Source organism: Bos taurus, chromosome 18 (assembly GCF_002263795.3).
Source record: "Bos taurus isolate L1 Dominette 01449 registration number 42190680 breed Hereford chromosome 18, ARS-UCD2.0, whole genome shotgun sequence".
NCBI lineage: Eukaryota > Metazoa > Chordata > Mammalia > Artiodactyla > Bovidae > Bos > Bos taurus.
Genome location: NC_037345.1, coordinates 60,667,632 through 60,691,910, shown reverse-complemented (window position 1 = coordinate 60,691,910; position 24,279 = coordinate 60,667,632). Strand labels below are relative to the sequence as shown.

Here is a 24,279-nt window from a genome sequence, read left to right as displayed (position 1 = left end):
GCTAATACCACATTTAAAGACAAACCTGTACTCTCTTGGGATACAATTGTCTGTGGGCCTCTCACTGTTTTTCCTGTCTTGTGTTAGTTCTTCTCCAGATTATCCTTTCAAGGACTGGGCGAAGAGGAGGAGGTTAGGAAAGAAAGCCAATAGTGGGGGAGGGTGTTTGGGAAGCTAAGTGCAGAGCAGTCGATGTGATCCACGCGTCCCATTTGCCTAGTTTCGTGCCCACTTTTAGCACAAAAAGTCCTGCTTTTTGGAAACCTGTTCAGTCCTGGAAGAAGCAGGGCAATTGGTTGCTTCAGCAGCAGCAGCAACAACAATTAACAGAGACAATCTGTGTATCAACAGATTCTGTTAGGAGTAACGGTATGTCATTTCTGTGGTTACGTTATAAACGACAATGTTGGATTCCGGTCTTCCTCTTCCTTTCCCGAATCAGTTCCGAAGAGAAAAGCCAGCTGCCCTGTTGTAAGCAGGTCTCTGGTTACAATTACTGATGCTTCCTCCCAATGGATCATCTGAGTGATTACATTCTACTTTTCGTCACTGAGGAGACACCCATCTTCACACACTTACACAAAGGGCTTTTGAATTTTCCTCGTTTTTCAACTTGCTGAAAACATCTCGGCTTCCCATAGAGGCAGCTCTCAAAATTCTTCTCTTTTGCCTTAAGTTGTGTGAAACACTAACTTAGAACAGGCAGGAAGCAGCTCTGCTCCAGAGAAAATCGAAGAGATTTAAAGGCATCAAAAGGCAGAGAAAGGAAGCACAGCCGAACGGATCGACCAACAGACCCAAAACTCACAGGGGCGGGGGTGAGGGGAGGCAGGGCTCCGTCCCCACTGGCCCCGCCCCTACGTACCTGCGCTTCCGGCCTCGTCCCAACGTCGCCTCTCGTTGGCCGCGGCGTAGCGCACTCACCGTACTCTGTACTGGATGTTCCGCCCGCGCGTGCGCAGTATCCTGCAGACCCGGAATTGAGTTTAAATGAGCGACCGAGAGTTCTGGTGAGTTTGTTTGTTTGTTTGTTTAAAATCCGGATTTCCTAGTCCCACAGCCTGCTGTCCTTCACACGTGGGTTTCCGGGGTTTCTGTGGACGTTCAAACTACCGTCCCCATTTTCCCATCTCCAGTGTGTCCTCGCATAGCCGTGAGAAGTTCTGAAATCCGTTAGCTTAGCTGCCGGGTCCCTGGGGCTCACGTCCGCTTCCTGTTAATACCGTTCTAGAGTCCATGTCGGTGAAGGCAATGGCACCCCACTCCAGTACTCTTGCCTGGAAAATCCCATGGATGGAGGAGCGTGGTGGGCTGCAGTCCATGGGGTCCCTAAGAGTCAGACATGACTGAGCGACTTTACTTTTACTTTTCACTTTCCTGCATTGGAGAAGGAAATGGCAACCCACTCCAGTGTTCTTGCCTGGAGAATCCCAGGGACGGGAGAGCCTGGTGGGCTGCCGTCTATGGGGTCACACAGAGTCGGACATGAGTGAAGTGACTTAGCAGCAGAGTCCATGTCCTTCTCTGGCAGTTCTGCCTTCTAACTTGTAGAGACCGCTGCTTAAAGTCGTGCATTGCCCAACCCCTAGGTCCCTGATCCACTCCAACTCTGTATGGAGTTTGGTCAGGGTCTCGCTTAAGGTTTGAAGGGGAGGGTCAGCCTAGAACGTGTGGTTTTCACAGGAAGGGCCGCGAGTTCTGAAGAAAAGAATAAAACTAAAAACACCTCGTTTGATTCTGTGTTCCAGAATCCCTGCTGTGTCCGTGGCCGTAGAGGATTGTGTTTTGTGCCTGTTGAGATCCTCCCTCTGTGTGGGGCTGTGTTACAGGGAGCTCGGTGCGTTTTTCTAAGTATTGAACAGCCTATTTTCAACATTCAGGGGTTCCCAAGACTGATGTTACCTGAGAAGGAATCCCAGAGGAAGAGGAAAGCAAGGAGTCAGAAATGACTCGTTCCAAGGTAAGAGGCACAGTCCGTGTTTGTTCTGTCTCTCTTTTCTGAAATGCTGCTTCTTTGGACTTGATAAGCTTCTAAGACTTGATAAGCTTCTTAACTTCTGAACGGGTTTGTTTGAACTTACCCATAATGATCATCCCAAGGGACCCATTGCCCTCCTGGCATATCAGTGTGACAGGAAACAGTATTGCCAGCCAAAGAAGCTCAGTCAAGCTTTGAAGTCCTGAGTTTTTATTGGGACAAGACAACTTCCGTCCACCATGTCAGGCACATAGTGGTTGAAGCAAAACAGAGACCATTGTCCCTGGACTACCGCCTCCCGTATATATTGTAACGCAGATTCCTCAGCTTTTTTCCCTGTCACTTTCACTTCTTTCCCTTTTGATCTGGACTGATTTACAGGAGCCTGGGTGTTGCCTCTGAGCCATCCCAAGAGTGCCTTCCAGGTTTCAGGGAATCACCAAATGGTGAGTCACCTGGTTGCTGCAGGGAATCTCTGTCTATCTCTGCCGGTGTCACGTGATGACTTAGCTTCAGGGTTCTCAGCAGTCACCTCTCACTGTGGGACACGACTGTTGGGTCACTCGGCCATTCTGTGCCATCAGTCGCTCGGAGAGACCACTGGGGAAAAAGGGACGCCTTTTGGTCAGCCAGTGACTCTCAGTACTCCCATTCTATGGTAGGTAGGCTAAGAGTGGTTTCTGTTATATCCCAGAAGGCTCTCTCATACTCAACCCTTGGCTACATTGTCAGAAACTGGAAAATTTTGACCCTCCAAAAGGCCTGGCTCCAATACAAATGGGGGACCCCCAAAAATGGCCTCTGAGTGGCACACTAGGGAAAGACTCCGAATTTCCTTCCGTTCTGTTGCCTCCGTCTCCTGTCCCTCTCTGTGTCTCTCCAGCAGATTTCCTAGATGACCCCTACTCGGCCTTTCATATCCACAGGATCTCTAGGAAAGGATTCTGAGGTTCCCTTTGGTCCAGCTCTTTCTTCTATATTCAAAAGCCTGAAGGATCAAAAACTGTCCTAATATTCTGAAGAATCCCCTTCTAAGGAAGCTGATCTCTCAGGTGGAGAGGGAACCAAGCTTCCCCACTCGTGAACATCCTAAAAAATTCCGTTCTGACTACTCCTGTTTCTCAAGCCTGGGAAGGACCAAGCTTCTCCCACTCTTGCAAATTCCCTTAACCCTTCAGATTCTTCTGATGTTCCAAAGACATCACTTCCCACCAGAGGGGCAGTCCAAAATTTTTATCAGCTGAAAGATCAGAGTCAATTTGAGCATTAGTTGGTCTATATTTTAGCTATAAAACTAGGACTACAGAAAGGAAAGATGACTTTTTGACACAGGATGGCCCTGATATTCTTTAGACTCTGGAGAAAACTGGTTAAAATGAAATTTTCTTTCCCTTGGAAACTGCAAAACTGGTTCTTTTTGTATATGCATTTAAAAACAACTAGCTTGTTAAAAGGCCTGCCTAGGGCAAAGTTTGAAGTTAGGCCTTTCCGTGTCCTTGACATACACTGCCCACTTTGCCTTAGACCTGACTCAGCCTTGGACAAATCAGAACTTCAAGCCAAACAAAGAAACAAACAAAAAAAGCGGGTCAAAGATGTTTTAAATCTCAGGCAGGAGACTAGGAAATCTCTGTCTATTGTCTGGATTTATGTACGTCTCAGTGTGCGCTCTTTTTTTTCTTTTTTTTTTTAATGCTGAAGTGATAAATGAGTTCTAATTTAAAGGAAAATAAACACTTGCAAATCAGACAATTCTAACTACAAGAGAAATTAAATTAAATGAATTTCAGATTCACGTGAACTGGGAAATATTCAATATTAAATATCCAGTATTAATGTTTGTTTGCTAATCTAATGTAGATATGTCTAAGAGTCATTAGGCAGAGTATTTTCATTGTGCCTAGGTTTATTATAAGTTAAATATTTTTATATTTTTGTATCTGTTACAAGTTTGTCAACGAGCAAAGTACCTCTCGGAGAAGGCAATGGCACCCCACTCCAGTATACTTGCCTGGAAAATCCCGTGGATGGAGGAACCTGGTAGGCTGCAGTCCATGGGGTCGCTAAGAGTCGGACACGACTGAGTGACTTCACTTTCACTTTTCACTTTCCTGCATTGGAGAAGGAAATGGCAACCCACTCCAGTGTTCTTGCCTGGAGAATCCCAGGGACGGGGGAGCCTGGTGGGCTGCCGTCTATGGGGTCGCACAGAGTCAGACACGACTGAAGTGACTTAGCAGCAAAGTACCTCTAGGAAAGAAAAAAAAAAAAACCTCAAAGAAAATGTAAAAGAGGTAGGAGCTTTCAGAGAAACTCTTTTAAGAATAATTATATTTTAGAAATGTCTGTCTAAAACATTCTCTAGATTTTGGTAACCTGAATTTCTGGGGCTGTGCTACACTAACTGATGGAAGTTTATTGACTAGCTAGGTCATTTCCAAATAAAATAAGATTCTGAAACATTCACTAATGAGGACTAACTTCCTCTTACAGAGAAAGTAGAGATTTTGGACTATTCATGAATAATGCTTGATGCCATCCTGAGATGGTCTCTAGAAATTTTTTTATAAAAATTATCACTGGTATTTATATTCTCCAATCTATAGAATGCTTAAGTTCCTGGTTGCTTAAGGAAAGTAGGATGTGTATTTTCACTAAAGAAGGTATGAGGGATGAAATTACATTTTATGAAGGGAAAAGGAGGTAGGTCTGACAGGTGGCAGTTTCAGGATGGGAGAACAAAGTCATGTGTACAGAAAGTGGTAAGAATATTTTATGGAAAGTGGACCCCAAGGGAAGAGTTTTGTGCAGAAATACAAGTTTTCTTGAGATGTTGAGCTGCCTTTGATACTGGATTTTAAGTTTCTTTACCTCTGAAGGGATCTGTTCTGTTTACCTTTGAAATCTTCATTACTTCGGCTAAGTGAATAGTTTCCCCGTGATCTATATGATTGTATCTGACTGAGTGTTATAACCCCTTTTGAAATTTGTCCACAAAACTTCCTAAATGACTTGACTTCTAGCTGACTTTGGAATGCTTCAGAGGGCCCCTGAGACATCCCAGGGAACTACTAAACTACCTGGGTTCATTGGACATGTAAAGTTACATGGGAAGTATGGTTGAAGGGTTGATAAATCTCAGATTATGCTGTATGGTGGATGTTACAAATATAGATATCTTAAAATTATGTGAGTTCATATAGATCTGTGAAGTGAAGTCACTCAGTCGTGTCCGACTCTTTGTGACCCCATGGGGTGTAGCCTATAGGCTCCTCGGTCCATGGGATTTTCCAGGCAAGAGTGCTAGAGTGGATTGCCATTTCCTTCCCCAGGCGACCTTCCCGACCCAGGAATCGAACCCAGGTCTCCCGCATTGCGGGCAGACGCTTTACCGTCTGAGCCACCAGGGAAGCCCAAATATTTATTTATTTGGCCGCGCCAGATCTTAGTTGCAACATGCAGGATCTAGTTGCCCCACCAGGGTTCGAACCTGGGTCCCCTGCCTTGGGAGTTCAGAGTCTTAGCTGCTGGGCCACCAGGGAAGTCACCATAGATCTGATATGCCCTAATAAAATGGGGTCAACTATAATTCTACTTATCCTGTGAACGTGGTACAAGTCACAGCAATGACCAGGCTACACTGTCAACTGCAGTTTAATCAGATTTAAACATGCCTTCTATGGTTTCACTCTGATGCCTTTGTAAGAATACTGCGACTTCATGATTTATGGAAAAGTGTTTTCTAAGGTTAACCAATAAACAAGTCTTGTTTGCTATCTGGTAAGCTTGTACCAGACTGGAATTTAGTCGAATCTCTATGTTAATGGAACAAAGTTTTCTTAGAATGTAGCTTTCAATAAGACATTATGAATTTCTTTCCCTTTAAGTGATTTATATTCATTTTTAAAATCTTTTGTTACTTCGGTAAAGTGAATAGGCATTCCTTAAGATTATGGTACATGTAGACAAAGCTCATCCTTCTTCTACAAAAATAACCCCTCACGCTTAGACTTTTGCCATCCTGATGTCCTTAAAACATGGCCATGGTCTGCTTGTCAATCAGGGAATTAAAAATGGGTGAACAATAGCTGTAAATCAAAGAGTCAGGGCTATGGGAAATGCAACATGGCTGCCTGGCTTTTCTGGGCTCCCTGACAAACCTCATTTTTATTTGATGGGTTAAAGCCTTCCCTGGCTACAGGGTTAATGCCCTCATAATGCAAAAATTATGTTTCACTGAATATTAACTTTTTTTCACTGCTAAAGTAAGTTTCTAGTTTTGTTAATTAAAGTCAGTGTTCACTAAGACTCACTTCTGAGATAGTTCCTTATGTTATATTTCTAAAAGATTTAATTCAGTTATTAAAAAGGATACTCTAAGTTTGTTTCTAAAGCTAATCTCAGTAAGCAATCTTCGGATAAAGAATAGATGCTCCGTGATATACAAGCAGGAGATTACCATCTGGCTAGTCATTTAACAAGGCAAGTCAGATGACCTGGAGTATACTGGGCTCTACCTAATGAAAGTTCTTGACTTTTCACTCTTACTTCAGATCAAATCAGATCAGTCTCTCAGTCGTGTCTGACTCTTTGTGACCCCATGAATCGCAGCACGCCAGGCCTCCCTGTCCATCACCAAATCCCGTAGTTCACTCAGACTCATATCCATCGAGTCAGTGATGCCATCCAGCCATCTCATCCTCTGTCTTCACTTCTGCTCCTGCCCCCAATCCCTCCCAGGATCAGAGTCTTTTCCAGTGACTCAACTCTTCGCATGAGGTGCCCAAAGTACTGGATTTTCAGCTTTAGCATCATTCCTTCCAAAAAAATCCCAGGGCTGATCTCCTTCAGAATGGACTGGTTGGATATCCTTGCAGTCCAAGGGACTCTCAAGAGTCTTCTCCAACACCACAGTTCAAAACCATCAATTCTTTGGCGCTCAGCCTTCTTCACAATCCAACTCTCACATCCATACATGACCACAGGAAAAACCATAGCCTTGACTAGACGGACCTTTGTGGGCAATGTAATGTCTCTGCTTTTGAATATGCTGTCTAGGTTGATCATAACTTTCTTACCTAGTCCTGACTAATAACTGCTAGCTATAACTATATTATTTTCTATGCAGCTTGTTTCAGAGGATTGATTCTTATGTTACTCAATGTGTGGCTGAGCCTGTGATAAAATGCTGATATGCAGCTCCACATGCTATCAATGATTGTAGTAATGTAACTCTAGATATGGGAAGAAGGAAGAAAAGGGAATATTTTCCTGGACCAAGTGGCTAGTAAGACAGGTATGGGCCAGAGATTTTGCTACTCACAAGGCCCGCTCTAGAAACAGCACATTGAGTGGTCTATCAATGGATCCTTCCCTAGACCTGGGAATCAGCCTTCCCAGTGCTGCAGGACACAATGGCCAAGAAATGCCCCCAGAGCATGGTCAAATATATGGCTATGAAGGGACCCTGCTGACTGGACTCTGCCAGCTGTCTCTACAAAGATGACATCATGATAACTGTGAGCTCCTGACTTTCAACACCCTGCAAAAGGAGTTCAGAGTAGAGATCAGAAATAAGGCACTGTGCTCTGGGAAAATCCCAGAACTGGCCTTCCAAGAGTGAGGTGTTTTCAGGTAAAGATTTTTTGAGCCCCAATTCTGGCTTCTTCTCGTACCTAGAGAAACACTAACGTCACGAACCAATGTCCAGTCCTGGTTTTCCTGGCTAGCCCCTGAGCACCTTTTCTACTTCTCTTCATCTTTGGGCCATGTACCTTTAACTTTCTTGTACAGTTTGTTTCTTCTAAAATACCACAAGTTTCCAAGTGGTCCTGCAAGAATATTCCCTGACCAACACCTAGACAATGCTGAAACAAGTCACCTTATGATTCCATGGACTCTCATCTCCCTCCATAATACTCTGTGACAGAGTAGGCAAAGGGAACCCAGAGCCCCATTGCGCCTCTATTAAGCCTGAAGAAGCCGGAGTGGTCTTCGCCCCCTTTTCCTTGAAACTGGATTCCCAAATGTGTGAGAAGGGAAATGGGTAGGTAGTTAGACATGAGCAGGGTATCAACAAGGGCCAAAGAATTGGCCCTAAAAATAAAGAGGGAGATATGTGGTGACCCAGGGACTAAAGAGCACATAAAACCAAGGAGGGTCTTGGAATGCAGGAATGAAAAAACAAGACCCTTAGCATCTTTCTCTCCCCCATGTTGTAACTGTTGATGGATTTCTGGTCCTCCTGAGCAGTATAAATGGTCTCCCCTCCTTCCCCATAAGGAGAAAGTATTTTTCTTTCTCTTCTCCCACCCAGTATAGGTGCCTTATCCATTCAGCAAATGATCCGCAGGACCCCTATCCCACTCCTTGTACCCTGGCTATGAGTGGACTAAGGACCCCTGTTCAACATCCGTTCTCATTTGTGCTGGCCTGCTCTTCTAACAGCGTCCCCCATTCTAATAAACTGTACTTCCCTCTCATTTTGTCTCAAGTCTGGAAATTCTTTTCCAACACGACCCCAGACCACAAGAAAGGTTACTATCCTATTAGACCTGTTGAAGTCTGTAAAACAAAGTTCCAACTTAAGTATGAATTCTTACCTTAGTATTCTGTTACATTGGGGTTCAAAATCATCATTCATTGAGCAGAATTTTCAACATTACTAACTCAAATAACCTTGCTAAAAATGTGGTACTTTGGCCCCAATTCAGAACTCTTGGTTCAGAATACATTAAAAAAAAAAAAAATTCCTGTTTCTTTGATAAACAATTTATACTGTGTCACACAAGTAGAACACTGAAGAATAAATATGCTGATGCTGCCCTGATTATTTTATAATTGCTCTTTCAGATGAGAATAGTTTCTCTAATGCTTGTGGATCATAACTTATCCTCTTTTGTTCACATTGGAAATTGGTAGAAAGGAGTACTGAGTAAAACATATGTTTTGTAATACAAGCCAAGGCACTAAATCTCGACCAGGACTCTGAACTTGCCGTTTTCATCTTGGATCACATTTGGAAGACTTCCCACGGCCTATTGGTATCTGTTCTTTGTATTTCAGGGATGGCTGACATTCCAGGATGTGGCCATAGACTTCACTCAAGAGGAGTGGGAGTGCCTGGACCTCGGTCAGCGGGAATTGTACAGGGACGTGATGTTAGAGAACTACGGGAACCTGGCCTCCTTGGGTGAGGATAACTGCCTTCCAGAATCCCTTATCTACCCACTGGGTTTTAGTTGCGTCATGTCAAGAATGTCTTCTGAAATGTTCTGCTTCCTACAGTAGTTTCAGATCTCTGCTTTCTAGGGCAAAAATGGGTATTTGAGTTTAGAAAGAAAGGGGATGATTCATAATGAATCGTTATGCTGGTGACGTTTTTCTTCCTTGATGTACTCTGCCTCCTTCCTTCTAGTTTAGTGGTAATTGTGAAAGTTCTGTGGTATTAAATAGTTGCACCCTCTCTTAATTTCACATTGACACTACTTACTTTTGCCTTAGTACTACTTGACCAGAATCTCAGGATCTGATGTTAGGTGTGTGTTAGTATTGTATAGCTGCTTTGAATAAAGTATTTAAGGAAATCGTTTTCTAGAACAAAATGCATTCTCATCTCACCTGAATACATATTGGATTCGATACTGATGAATCTCTAACAACACAAATATTTCTTTCTCTGATAAATAGGGCTTGTCTCTAAGCTGGACCTGGTCACCTTTCTGGAGCAATTAGAGGATCCCAGGAATATAAGGAGAATGGGGACAACAGCCATTTACCCAGGTAGGTATGAATGGTTGGAGATGATGACTCAGATGAGAGGTCCAAATAGCAGGGAGGAACTCATCCTTCATCACATGGTTTCGGAAGATTTGCTTCAATGGAAATGGTTTTCAGAAACCTGAGTTTGTGTCTGCTACTATCATAGAAATGTATCACCTGCCCCATTCTGTCTCTTAAATCATTCATGAATTTATCTTCAGTGATTACTTTTCTCCACCACAGTGTGAACTAAAAGTCTCCTCTTGGCTTGTGACAAACTGCATTCATTCATTGTTCTTCGATTTCTTGGGGGCCCTAGAAAAACTCTGCCTATTTCTGAGTAACTGCATGACAGTCCTTTTAAAGTTTCCTTCTACCTCTAGACAGAAATGTGTGTGGATTGGTAGACAAACTGCCAAACTTCTAGCGATACTGGGGATGGGTTTTTGTTCTCTGGTTTATAATTTCCTATCCACTGGGAGCGACACATCAGATCAGATCAGATCAGATCAGTCACTCAGTCGTGTCCAACCCTTTGCAACTCCATGAATTGCAGCATGCCAGGCCTCCCTGTCCATCACCAATTCCTGGAGGTCACTCAGACTCACGTCCATCGCATCAGTAATTCCATCCAGCCATCTCATCCTCTGTCGTCCCCTTCCCCTCTTGCCCCCAATCCCTCCCAGCATCAGAGTCTTTTCCAATGAGTCAACTCTTCCAATGAGGTGGCCAAAGTAGTGCAGTTTCAGCTTTAGCATCATTCCTTCCAAAGAAATCCCAGGGCTGATCTCCTCAGAATGGACTGGTTGGATCTCGTTACACTCCAAGGGACTCTCAACAGTCTTCTCCAACACCACAGTTCAAAAGCGTCAATTCTTTGGCGCTCAGCCTTTTTCACAGTCCAACTCTCATATCCATAGATAACCACAGGAGAAACCATAGCCTTAACTAGACGAACCTTTGTTGGCAAAGTAATGTCTCTGCTTTTGAATATGCTATCTAGGTTGGTCATAACTTTCCTTCCAAGGAGTAAGCATCTTTTAATTTCATGGCTGCAGTCACCATCAGCAGTGATGTTGGAGCCCAGAAAAATAAATTTTGGAGCGACACATAGGAACTTCTAAATACATTTCAAATTCAAGTAATTTTTCACTGCAGAAAGCCAAACCTCGTGACAATGAAAGAATGCACATCTCAAGTTGACTTCAAAGTTTCTCTTTTCCTTATATGATCTCATATTAAATATCTTTAGTGGATTTGCCCCAATTCTAACATGCTAAAATAATGTTATTCTGTTACGTCATAGAATTTTAAAATAAATTGGCATAAAATCTTAACACATTTTCCACTATATTGTTAATGGTTGATTCAAACTATGGCAATTTTTAAATTATATAAAAAGTCCTTTTTTTAAAGTTCTAACTGGAATATAGCTGTTTTCCAATTTTGTACTCTTATACAGCAAAGAGAATCAATTATACATACCAGTTCAGTTCCGTGGCTTAGTCGATTCTGAGTCTGCGATCATGATCTGCAGCAGGCCAGGCTTCCCTGTCCATCACCAACTCCCAGAGCCTGCTCAAACTCATGTCCATCAAGTCCAAGATACATCCAACCATCTCATCGTCTGTCGTTCCCTTCTCCTGTCATCTTCAATCTTTGCTAGCATCAGGGTCTTTCTCAGTGGGTCAGTTCTTCACGTCAGGTGGCCAGAGTATCGGAGCTTCAGCTTCACCATGTCCTTCCAATGAATATTCAGGACTGATGGAGAGGTGTGGTCTTCTTGCAGTCCAAGGGACTCTCAAGAGTCTTCTCCAACACCACAGTTCAAAAGCATCAATTCTTCGGCGTTCGGCTTTCTTCATGGTCCAGCTCTCACATCCATACATAAGAATTGGAAAAACCATAGCTTTGACTAGATGGACCTTTGTCAGCAAAGTAATGTTTCTGCTTTTTAATATGCTACCTAGGTTGGTCATAGCTTTTCTTCCAAGGAGGAAGGGTCTTTTACTTTCATGGCTGTAGTCACCATCTACAATGATTTAGGAACCCCCAAAAATAAGATCTCTCACTGTTTCCACTGTTTCTCCTGCCGATTGCGATGAAACGATCTGACCTGTGCCGTGATCTTCGTTTTTTGAAGGTTGAGTTTGAAGCCACCTTTTTCACCCTCTTTCAGTTTCATAAAGAGACTCCTTAATTCCTCTTCGCTTTCTGCTATAAGGGTGGTGTCATCTGTATATCTGAGATTATGGATATTTCTCCCTGAAATCTTGATTCCAATTTGTGCTTCATCCAACCCGGTATGTCACATGACGTACGGTGCATATAAATTAAATAAGCAGGCTGACAATATACAGCCTTGATGTACTCCTTTCCCCATTTGCAATCAGTCTGTTGTCACATGTCCAGTTCTCACTGTTGCTTCTTGACATGCATACAGGTTTCTTAGGAGGCAGGTAACGTAGTCTGGTGTTCCCATCTCTTTAAGAATTTTCCACAGTTTCTTGTGATCCACGCAATCAAAGGCTGTGGTGTAGTCAATACAGCAGATGTAGTTGTTTTTCTAGAACTCTCTTGCTTTTTATATGATCCAAGGGATGCTGGCAATTTGATCTCTGGTTCCTCTGCCATTTCTAAATCCAGCTTCAAGAGCTGGAAGCTCTTGGTTCATGTATTGTTAAAGCCTGGCTTGGAGAATTTTGAGCCTTTGCTATTGTTTGAAACGAGGGAAATTGTGTAGTAGTTTGAGCGTTCTTTGGCATTGCCTTTCTTTGTGATTGGAACGAAAACTGACCTTTTCCCGTCCTGAGGCCACTGGTGAGTTTTCCAAATTTGCTGGCTTATCGAGTGCAGAACATTAGCGTTATCATCTTTTAGGACTTGAAATAGCTCAGCTGGAGTTCCATCACCCACACTAGCTTTGTTGGTCACCATGCCTTCTAAGGCCGACTTGACTGTGGACGCCAGGATGTCCGTTACTAGGTGAGTGATTATACCATCGTGGTTATCTTGGTCATTAAAATCTTTTTTTTTTTGTATAGTTTTTCCATGTATTGTTGCCACCTTCTCTTAATATCTTTTGCTTCTTTTAGGTCCATCCCGTTTCTGTCCTTTATTATTCCCATCTTTGCATGAAATATTCCCAGTACCTTTATTTTTCTTAAAGAGATCTCTAGTCTTTACTGTTCTATTGATCTCCTTCTCATTTAGGTCTCCATAGAGTAATAAGTAGACTTCCCTGTTTCAATCATAGTTTTAAAGTCTCTCTTCTTATTTAATTTCTTAAAACTAGTACTGTATTAAGTTTATCTTATTTGTTTTCAGCTTCCTCGGACATTTTCCTATGTGTCTTCAGTTTCTGATTAGTTCTCTGTCCCTATAATTTATGATTTTTAGATTGAAATATCTAATAGACCATTCTCAGAAACATGTGTGGCAAGAAGTGGAATTAAAAATCACTGGCACCTAGAATTTCTGAAAGTGAGTGTTTGGTGTCTCCACTTAAGATGACTAAAAGCAAGAATTAATCATTAGGTTGCCTATCACCGCTTAATTCAGTGGTCCTTGGAGGTTTTTATCTTGTTTCTTCCCCTATAACCTAATTCTTTGCCATCTCATTTTGTCTAGCGTTCTGTTTGTGGTCTCTGTTTTGACGGGTTCAGGAACCTAGTTAGTCTTCCTTCTGGTATCTGTCCCTTGGTGGGTGAGGTTGGTCCAGAGGTTTGTGCCCTTATCCTCTCTTGATCTGTGCTTTGATGCTGGTAACTGTGACTGGAGCCCGCCGGGAATATTCAGGGCTGTTGTCCCCTTGTTCTGTGGGTGTTAATGCCCTCTTTCTCGTGATGCCTGCTCCCTGCGTGGTGGTATAGAGCCCCCAGATCTGATTCTTAGCTGTGATTCTGATCTGTGGTACCACACTGCTGGGACTGGAGCACACGCACTGGGAGAGAAGTCACTAAGTATTACTCTTGTGGGGATGTTCACCTCAGGGTGTGCCCTGTTGTGCCCTCTCCTGCATTCTGCAAGCTCTCATGTTATGTAGTGCTGGCACTGCTCTTGGCCCCACCCTAACCGAGGGCATGATGGCCCGTGGCACTGTGGTCTCTCAGATGTTGTTTTCACAAGGTCACCAGCGTAGATTCAGTGAAGTCAGGTCCTGGGATTGCATTCAACGTGGAGCTGGAGCCACTGTGGTGTTATGGGGCAGCTCAGGCTCTGTCCTGGCCCAGCCCCTTTGTGTGGGAGCCCACAAAGCTTACAGCTGCCAAAGCTACACCTGCCATGAATGAGAGAGCCCTGGTATTTGATTCAGATGCTCCGTAGAGGCTAAGGTTACAAAGCCGGTTGTGAGTGTAAGACCATGGATTGTGTTGCTGGGAGGAGAGGTTTCATCTTTTCTTCTTAATCCCTGAGGTTCAGCTGTACTTTCAGCTCCATCCGTGTGTGTGACCAACTCAGAGGTTCTGCTCCTGAGGCTGCCCCAGAGCACAGGGGTCTGTTGATTGTGGAGGAGGTCGATGGGGGAGGCCATGGCTGGGGGATCAAATGACCTACATGGGTGGAGTTCTTCGTAGTCCCTGCTGAGCAGGGGCCGGTCTAAGGGACAAGGGATGCAATGGGCTTCCTGTTTGGGTGTCACTCACCAATGGCGCTCTGCTCTCTGGTGGTTCAGGCTCCGACCACAAGCATCCCGTTTGCAGAGCTCCTCCCTCACTCCCATCACTTCAGGCTGTTTCCTCACAGCCAACAGCAGTTGTCTGCCTCAATCTGCTCTCCAAACCCCACCTTTCAGCACCCAGCACTTGTCTGCATTGGTGGAAAAGCCTCTAGGGCTGGATGGGCAAGGCTGAGGTCAGTACCCTGTGTGCAGGTCTCACTCTGTCCTGCTGCCACACGCTGATGGCTGTGTTCTCTTCCCACAGAGAATGAGGCTCTCCTTCTGTCCAGACTGAGCTCCCCCAGTGAGGGGCTTCCCGGGATATGGAGACCTCTCCTCACTTTCATCTCCCCACAGGGTTGCAGGCCCCAATGCACTTCCTCTCCTCTTCCTTTTCCTTCTTCCTGCTCTCCTCTTCCTTTTGTCCTGCGTAGCTCAGGAGGAATCTTTCTTGTCTTTTCAGATTTCCAAGGGCCTCTGCTAGTGTTTAGCTGGGCTCTGTGAGAATTGTTCCATTTCTCATTCATTTGTGGAGAGAGAGATGCACTCCGGATCTGCCTAAGCCTCTGGCATCTTGATCCTTCGGTCTCTATTTTATTTTTAAACTAGCTATGGCCATCAATTTTCTCTAAATCTTTAAAGATATTCACTGAGAATAGCAGGGAAAATTACTTGTTATTTGGTATCTTTCAGCTGTGTCTCCACAAGATACCCAGGATTTGATGCCGAAGAATCCAGCATTAGAAGATGTATTCCCCAAAGCCAACCTAAGAATATGTCAAACATTTCGCCTCAGAAACTTAAATTTAATAAAAGACAGGCAATATACAAGGGTAAATGAAAGACAGAGAGGATGTTTATATGGACATAAAGAAATGGAGACAGGTATACATAATGCTAATGTTACTGCAAAAGAAATGAGCAACGTGCGTCAAATTGGGAAAAACACCAAGTTCAGTCCTCAACGTCTGCTGAGAAGTATAAGTGTTTAAGAAAAGATGTCCATCCTTTTTTAAAAGATACATGTTCTCTAAAAGGGAACATGGAAAATCTGAAAGGTAATCTAGTCTCTACTGCAAATACTCATTCAGAGAATTCTGAAGGTAGGCTTCGACTAAACATGCATTCAAGCATGTCTGAATACCTACAATTTAACAATGAGAGGTCAAACTCACAATTTAATCAATTTGAGGGATCCGTGAGCAGGGGGTCTTTTTTCTTCCCACAAAAGATATTTTCTCTCCATTCCAAGATGTATAATGTTGATGATAATGGAAGAGACGCCATCCAGCCATCATTGTTCAGTACATACCATGATATGGTTAATACACAGGAGCTTTCCATGTATAATAAAATGAGTCAGGCCTTAAGGAAGAGCTCCAGCTCCAATAATCACAGGAGTATTTATGGTGGAGTGAGAAGGTATTCAGGCAGTGAAACTGGGTCTACGGTTGAAGGAGACTCAAACCTTATGAAACATCGGGGACCTGAGTCTTCAAACAAGGATTCTAAAAGTAAGACACTTAGAAATACCTTTGATCAAATGGCAGGTTTTTCTCTAGATAAGAGTACTTGTAGTGAAGAGAGGACTTGTCGTGAATATGGTAAGGTTTCTAATCAGTCTTCAGAACTTATTCGACAGCAGACTGTTCAGAATCCACAGAAAGAAAACAAGGGTAATATATGTGGGAATGTCTTCAGTAAAGCATCCAATCTAAGTAAACATAGGAAAATCCATACAGGAAGGAAACCTTTCAAATGTACAGATTGTAGCAAAGCGTTTAACCGTCGTTCACATCTTACTCAACATCAGCGAATTCACACTGGAGAGAAACCTTATAAATGTACAGAGTGTGGCAAAGCCTTTCCTTACAGTTCAAGTCTTACTGAACATCAGCGAATTCACACTGGAGAGAGACCTTATAAATGTACAGAATGTAGTGTAGCCTTTGTCTGTTCCTCACATCTAACCTATCATCAGCGAATTCATACTGGAGAGAAGCCTTATAAATGTAAAGAATGTAACAAAGCCTTTCTTAGTCGCTCACTTCTTACTCAACATCAACGAGTTCATTCTGGGGAGAGACCTTATAAATGTAAAGAGTGTAATAAAGCCTTTATTCGGCGCTCACATCTTACTAAACATCAGCGAATTCATACTGGAGAGAGACCTTATAAATGTAAAGAGTGTAACAAATCCTTTAGTCAGTACTCAAATCTAGCCTATCATCAGCGAATTCATACTGGAGAGAGGCCTTATAAATGTAAAGAATGTAAGAAAACCTTTATCCATCGCTCACATCTTACCCAACATCAGGGCATTCATACTGGAGAGAGACCTTATAAATGTAAAGACTGTAACAAAGCCTTTATTCAGAACTCAGATCTAACCTATCATCAGCGAATTCATACTGGAGAGAGGCCTTATAAATGTAAAGAACGTATCAAAACTTTTATCCTTAGCTCACATCTTACCCAACATCAGCAAATTCATACTGGAGAGAAAACTTATCATTGTACACAGTGTGGCCAAACCTTTATATGTCATTCAAAGTTAATTGTACATCATCGAATCCATACTAGGGAGAAACCATACAAATATAAAGAATGTGGCAAAGCCTTTTTTACGAGTTCGGACCTTTGTCATCATCAGCGAATTCATAGGGCGGATAGACGTTATCAATGTACAGAATGTGGCAAGGCTTTTATTACGCGTTCTAGGCTTACTAAACATCAGCGAATACATACTGGGGAGAGACCATATTCATGTGTTGAATGTGGCAAAGCCTTTACTTGCAACTCAACACTTACTGAACATTGGCGAATTCATACTGGAGAGAGACCTCATAAATGTAAAGACTGTAACAAAGCCTTTCATCGTCGCTCATTGCTGACTCAACATCAGCGAGTGCACACTGGAGAGAGACCTTATAAATGTACTGAATGTGGCAAAGCCTTTGGTCGCTACTCAACGCTTTCTACACACCAGCGAATTCATACTGGAGAGAGACCTTATAAATGCACAGCATGTGGCAAAGCTTTTAGTCGGAGTGATCATCTCTCTAAACATCTGAGAACACACACTAGACAGAAACGCTAGTAATGGCACAAGTGATGGAAGAGATTTTCCCTAAATGTGCATCAGAAAACACAAGAGTTTATACGAGAAGCCTATGGAGATGATGTAGCGAATATGTAGAAAGGCATTTAATCAAAAGTTAAATCGAAGTAAATATCAGAGATTGCCTAATAGAAGGCATTTCATCAGTCCTCTTTGCTGAAGTTTCTCTGAAGGAGAATGACTGTAGGGAGTACTCCATAGTTAAAACACATAGAAAGTGGATATATTAGCATAAATCGTGAGAAGAAGGTTGATGGTGAGAAAGTTACAATTCTTAGTAATGTATGTATGCTTGTTAATAATGACGTGATTTGAGATTATTTGAAGTGAATGTTATTAAGCCTCAAATCATCCATACTATGCTTTGTTTCTAGTGTGTTTGCAGACATAGATTTTTGATGGTTTATTAAAGATTAGTCTTTTATATTGTGTTGCAACCATTTCTATCTATCCTCCATTAGAAAATGAAGGATACCGTACTGTAAAATGGACAATGACCATCTAAATGGAGGTGTTTGGCATTGATGTGAAATATCTGGATGTTGCCATGATGTAGTGGTCATTGAATCTTTCCATGTTGTAAAGTAAGCAGAAGTCGGTTGTAAGGTTTCAATAGTAATATCCTTGATTTTAAGAAGAACACAATGACAGTTCATTGCAATGTTGGTGTATCTTTATAATATCAACACAGGTCATGATTATTCCTTGACACGGTTGAAATAAACACAGCTTTTGTGATAACCTCGAAATGTATTAGAAACTCTTCCTGCAAAAGGCATGGAATTAGTGTATACCATGCTTGCTAAGTGCTTCCTAGCCTTTGTTTGGTAAGCCATAAAAATCACAAGTCTCACATCATTATAACAGAGAAATGAATATCTTTCTCTGTACTTTTGATCTGTGCTTAATCATGGATCATGCCGTGGATTGTAAAAGGTTTTATTTCAACTATGTGTGCAGTTAATACATGGTAATTAATAAAAGTAAATGCCTTTTCGTGTTTCGGTTGATTGTAATGATGGAAATGTTAACCCACCACCAACAGTAACCTCTCCCACCTTATTTAAGGTTGTAGTGAAGGGACCACAACGAACTGTTTGGTAGCACAGAGAGATGTCATGTGTGGAATTACTTGACTCACTGGCTTTAAACTTCTCATAACTTCATATACATTCCCTCACTTCTTTGTTGTATCTCCTCTCCCATTTTGTAATTACTTGGACACTGACGATTCTAATAAGAAGGATGATACAGAGTATTGTTGACAGTTTCCCTAAACTGCTCCATGCTGTTGCTGCCTCAGCATCTGTCTGGGAGCAGGCAGCCTGCACTTCCCTGAACTCAGACCAGCAGTCCTATGAGCACCTGCATGAGATGACCACCTTACTTGAGACCAGCAGTCTTGCTGAACCCCAGGGTCTATTCACAGACCCCCTTCAATCCCACCGAGAGAGTCAATTTCTAGGTAGGTTTTTAAGTCCGGGGGTCCGCCAGGAGAGAAGGATCTGGAATTCTCAAGGAGGAAAAAAGGAAAAAAGCTTTGTTTTGTTTTTTTCCCCTCTACATTTCTGAGGATTATATAACAATCGTATATCCTGCTTGAGGACAGTCTCTGGGAAAAAAATATTCTGGCCAATCGTGTTATCTTACAATGTAAAATATTGCAGTGGATCTAGTGAGGTTTTTACAACCTTTGGATATTGTTTTGATTCACTGTAATAACTAATTAAAAGTATATAACCCCATTGCTAACACTGGCGAGGGGGCATTCTTTCTGCCACCTTCTGTTGTCTATGTCAAAAACTTTCTCTTTTTTATACTTTAATAAAACTATTATGCAAAAACTCTAAACTATTAAGCCTCGTCTCTGGCTCCGAATAGAATTCTTCTCCTCAGGAGGCCAAGAATCCAGGCGTCTTTTGTGGTTCAGCAACAACCTTTCATCTTGGGGGCTCTTCCGGGACTCTTCAGGACAAGGTGAGGATGCGTGGAGCTGTAGTTCTTTGTACTGCTAGGGAACATGTCTTTTGCTGTACTTCACTACCTCTACAGTGTGCTTGTGTGAATGAATGAGATACCTTGCGTGAATCAACTGAGGAGCCCTGCTCTGCAGTTCCTCGGTGACCTCATATGGCTATGGCAGAAACCTGTACCAATGTGCCAATGCCAAGAGGCACCCAGTGTCTCCTTCGGGCAATGACTAGAAATGGGCAAAGCGTGTGGATCGAACTCTCATTTCTTGGTCAAACTTTCCAGTCTCTGATCATTTCATGATTTCTTGGGAACTAGAACTATTAACCAATCTGCCAGATCCTAGACTTTCAAGGGGCTTGTGATCTATGCCATTACTGTGTAGTGTTACTTAGCTCTCCAGCTTGGATTGGTAGTCAGGAAGCGCCTAGCCTCGCTAGGTATGGAAAGTCAGGAAGCTAGATGGAGCTCTAGCTCCATGAGTATCTGAAGTTAAAGGTTACTCAGATTGGAGGTGCAATGGGTTTCTTCCTTTGGCAACACTAGCTGTTAGTGGACCAGAGGCGGCTTTCCAGTAGCTTTTGTCCCGACTCCTTATTCTTTCTGTGGAATCTGTGAGAATGAACTGGAAAGACTGGCCCTAATGAGAACAAAAATCAGTTTTTCCTCACTGGCGAGCCGTTGCCCATCTCTTTTGCTATCGCTCATACTGGTGTGGTGATGCTCGGAAGGGACATCTCAGCTTTAAGTTCGTATCGTTTGGTCTTACTGTGGTCAGGAATATACTCAGGGTTGTGCACACGCACTCAGGTGACGAATGTTTCCCAAAGCGGTCTTAGCTTGGGAGGCATTCCTGAAGGTTACTCTGATTGCACCCCAGGTGGCATCAGAGGCAAGCAAGGTTTTAATGGTGAGTAACTGGGCATAAGTCTGAGATGCCATCAGGTCTACCCCTGGTGCATCTCCAGCCCATCTTGGTGGTAGAACCAGGAGGGACAAGTACGGCCCCTGCGTCGTTAGGGACAGACTAAGTCCCACCAGGAAAGGAAAGCTTTGGTGTAACGTCTGTCTACACCCCTCTCTAGAGCAAGGAGGGATGCCTCTGGTATGGTGCTTGTTCCTTTTTTCTCTCCTATAGATGGGAGCTAACAATTCAAGCCTCACTCCTTTGAACTGTATCCTGAAAAATTGGGATAGATTTGATCCCCAGAGCTTAAAGAAGACACGCCTGATCTTCCTATGTGATACTGCATGGCCACGGTATCCGTGGGAGGATGGCAAACGGTGACCGGTTGGAGGGTCTCTGAATTATACTACTGTTTCACAATTAGACCGGTTCTGTAGAAAACAGGGGACATGGGTAGAAGTAGCATATGTGTTGGCCTTTTTCTCTCTGCGAGGTATGCCGGACTAATGTCCTAAGAGTATAGACTTGACTGTGAAACCTTCAGCTCCCTCCTGTCCTCCTCCTTTGGCCCCATACCCGGAACTCCCACTGAACAAACTGAAAGTCAGGGAACCGACCCCCACCACCACCCCAGGAAGGGTTGCCTTGGTCTCAATAAAAACCCAAGCACAAGCTCGAATCAAGATCACTGTGAAAAATATCAATAACCTCAGATATCCAGATGACACCATCCTTATGGCAGAAAGTGAAGAGGAGCTCAAAAGCCTCTTGATGAAGGTGAAAGAGGAGAGTGAAAAAGTTGGCTTAAAGCTCAACATTCAGAAAACGAAGATCATGGCATCTGGTCCCATCACTTCAAGGGAAATAGATGGGGAAACAGTGGGAACAGTGTCAGACTTTATTTTTGGGGCCCCAAAATCACTGCAGATGGTGATTACAGCTATGAAATTAAAAGACGCTTACTCCTTGGAAGAAAAGTTATGACCAACCTAGATAACATATTCCGAAGAAGGCAATGGCACCTCACTCCAGTACTCTTGCCTGGAAAATTCCATGGATGGAGGAGCCTGGTAGGCTCTAGTCCACTGGGTCGCTAAGAGTGGGACACAACTAAGCGACTTCATTTTCACTTTTCACTTTTCACTTTCATGCATTGGAGAAAGAAATGGCAAGGCACTCCAGTGTTCTTGCCTGGAGAATCCCAGGGACAGCAGAGCCTGGTGGGATGCCATCTATTGGATCGCACAGAGTCGGACAGGACTGAAGCGACTTAGCAGCAGCAGCAGATAACATATTCAAAAGCAGAAACATTACTTTGCCAACAAAGGTCCGTCCAGTCAAGGCTCTGGTTTTTCCAGTGGTCATGTATGGATGTGAGAGTTGGACTGTGAAGAAGGCTGAGCACCAAAGAATTGATACTTTTGAACTGTGGTGTTGGAGAAGACTCTTGAGAGTCCCTTGGACTGCAAGGAGATCAGCTCTGGGTTTTCTTTGGAAGGAATGATGCTTAAGCTGAAACGCCAGTACTTTGGGCACCTCATGCGAAGAGTTGACTCACTGGAAAAGATTCTGATGCTGGGAGGGATTGGGGGCAAGAGGAAAAGGGGACGACAGAGGATGAGAATGCTGGATGGCATCACCGACTCAATGGACGTGAGTCTGAGTGAACTCTGGGAGTTGGTGATGGACAAGGAGGCCGGGCGTGCTGCGATTCATGGAGTCGCAAAGAGTTGGACATGACTGAGCAACTGAACTGAACTGAACTGAACTGAACTGAGGAGCGTTCCATCATTAGGGCTGCCAGATGAGACATGGGACTTGACCCTCTTTGTACATGAAAAAAATCACACTGTACTGGGGATCCTCACTAAAGCAGTTGGGCCAATCTGCGCCCAGTCTCATGCCTGTGCAAAGCACTGGATCCAGTGGTCACGGGACGGCCGCAATGCCTCCGGGCATTAGCTGCCACTGTGATTCTGGCCAGAGAAGCAGGTAAGCTTACACTAGGACCAAATGTAAATGCAAAGGTTCCCCATCCTGTTACTGCCCTGATGAAAGGGCACACAAGTGGCTGGCCAACTCCAGGAGGATTCACTATCAAGAACTGCTTTGCAAAAACCCACGGGTCCAACTCGAGACTGTGCCGACACTGAACCCCACCACTTTTTCCCTACGGAATAGGAACCCCGATCGTAACTGTGAGGAGCACATAGGTGAGATTTACTCGAGCAGGCTGCACCTGATGGGCATTCCCTTCTAGAACCCAGAACTGGACCTGTTCACTGACAGAAGCAGTTTCATCCAAGACGGGCAGCACAAAGCAGGCTCTGGCGTAACAGCAACTGACGAGATAGGAAGGCAGAGGCCGGGCCACAAGGGTGGGCAGCACAGCGGGCGGAACTCTGTGCACTCTCCTTGGCACTGAGCACACGAAGGGAAAGAAGTCAACATCTACACCCAGGCAAGGTATGCCTTTGCTACTTACATGTACATGGAGCCCTTTATCAAGAAAAGGGACTATTGACAGCGGGAGGAAAGGAGATTAAAAAACAAAAAAGAAATCCTTCAGCTGTTAGAAGCACTCAGGAAGCCTTCCCAAGTCGCAGTCATCCATAGTAAAGGCCATCAGCAAGGAACTGATCCAATCACCAAAGGGAATTAGTTGGCTGACCAGGCTGCCAAGGAGGTGGCAACCCAACGGAGCCCCACAGTGGGCCCCGAGTGCATGTTTACAGTCCTCATGGCACCAGAATTGCCTCCATCCCCGAGATATACCAAGGAAGAAGATCAATGGGCTGTAAATGAAGGAAGAATAAAAGAAAAGGAGGGCTGCTGGAGACTCCCAGACCAAAGACTCTTTGTCTCCAGCAATACAGAAATCTAGCTGGTAAAACAACATAATAAGAAAACTTGTTTAGAAAAAAGTGCGCTGGGGAGCTTACTGGACCGCTACTATTTCGTTTCTAAGTTCCCAGCCCTGTGGGTTCAGATCAATCCTAACTGTGTGACTTGTGCCCAGAACAATGCCAGCCAAGGATGAAGACCCAACCCAGGGGTGCTGACCGTTGGGACACTGCCCTCTGAAGATCTAGAAGTGGACTTTACTGATGTCAAGCCCTATAGGGGCTCTAAGGATTTCCTGGTGGTAGTGTACACCTACTAGGGATGGGCTGAAGCCTACCCCACGTGCACTGAACAAGTACGAGAACTGGCAAAGGCCCTGTAAAGAGACATGATCCTGAGTTATGGGCTGCCTCTCTCCATAGGGTCTGACAATGGGCCAGCTTTTGTGTCTCAGGTAATCCAAACTTTATCCTGCACACTGGGACTCAAATGGAAGCTTGACACGTCTTACAGGCCTCAGAGCTCAGGAAAAGTTGAAGGCATGAATTGTACCCTCAGCCCTACATTAGCTAAAGTCTGTCAGGAGACCAGTTTTCTTGGGTTGACATGTTACCCCCAAGCTTTACTCCAAGCCCGATGCACCCTAAGTCCTTAGGCTATTCTCCCTTTGAGATCTTATATGGGAGAAACCCCCAGTGACAGGAAAACTCAAGGGAAGCCCCCAACAACTAGCTCACCTGGAGGTGTCCCAACACCTTCCGATCCTGGGACAAATCTTCCACCATATCGCCTGAGAACCCTAGAAAGGGCACCCATTCCTTTGGGCAATTCGGTTCATGCTTACCAGCCAGGAGATGAGGTAAGGGTTGAGTATTGGAAGAAAATGACCAAGTCAGCTACTTGGGACAGGCCCTCACATGGTTGTCTGGGCAACCATATTGCTGTTAAAGTTACAGGCATCATCTCTTGGATCCACCTCACCAGAGTCAAGAAGGCAGCAACTTCCTATGATGAGGACAGCTGGAAAACAGTTCAGG

At 43.8% G+C, this 24,279-nt stretch overlaps 1 protein-coding gene across 1 annotated transcript; it reads left to right on the top strand.

The window, feature by feature from the left end:
* Positions 1–960: 960 nt before the first annotated feature.
* Positions 961–19,371, top strand: ZNF761 (zinc finger protein 761). The gene is given in 6 exon segments (NM_001434988.1): positions 961–1,010; positions 1,881–1,960; positions 9,044–9,170; positions 9,668–9,760; positions 15,093–15,309; positions 15,312–19,371. Coding segments are annotated over 5 exon segments (2,640 nt in total). The 5' UTR covers positions 961–1,010; positions 1,881–1,945; the 3' UTR covers positions 17,500–19,371.
* Positions 19,372–24,279: the final 4,908 nt, after the last annotated feature.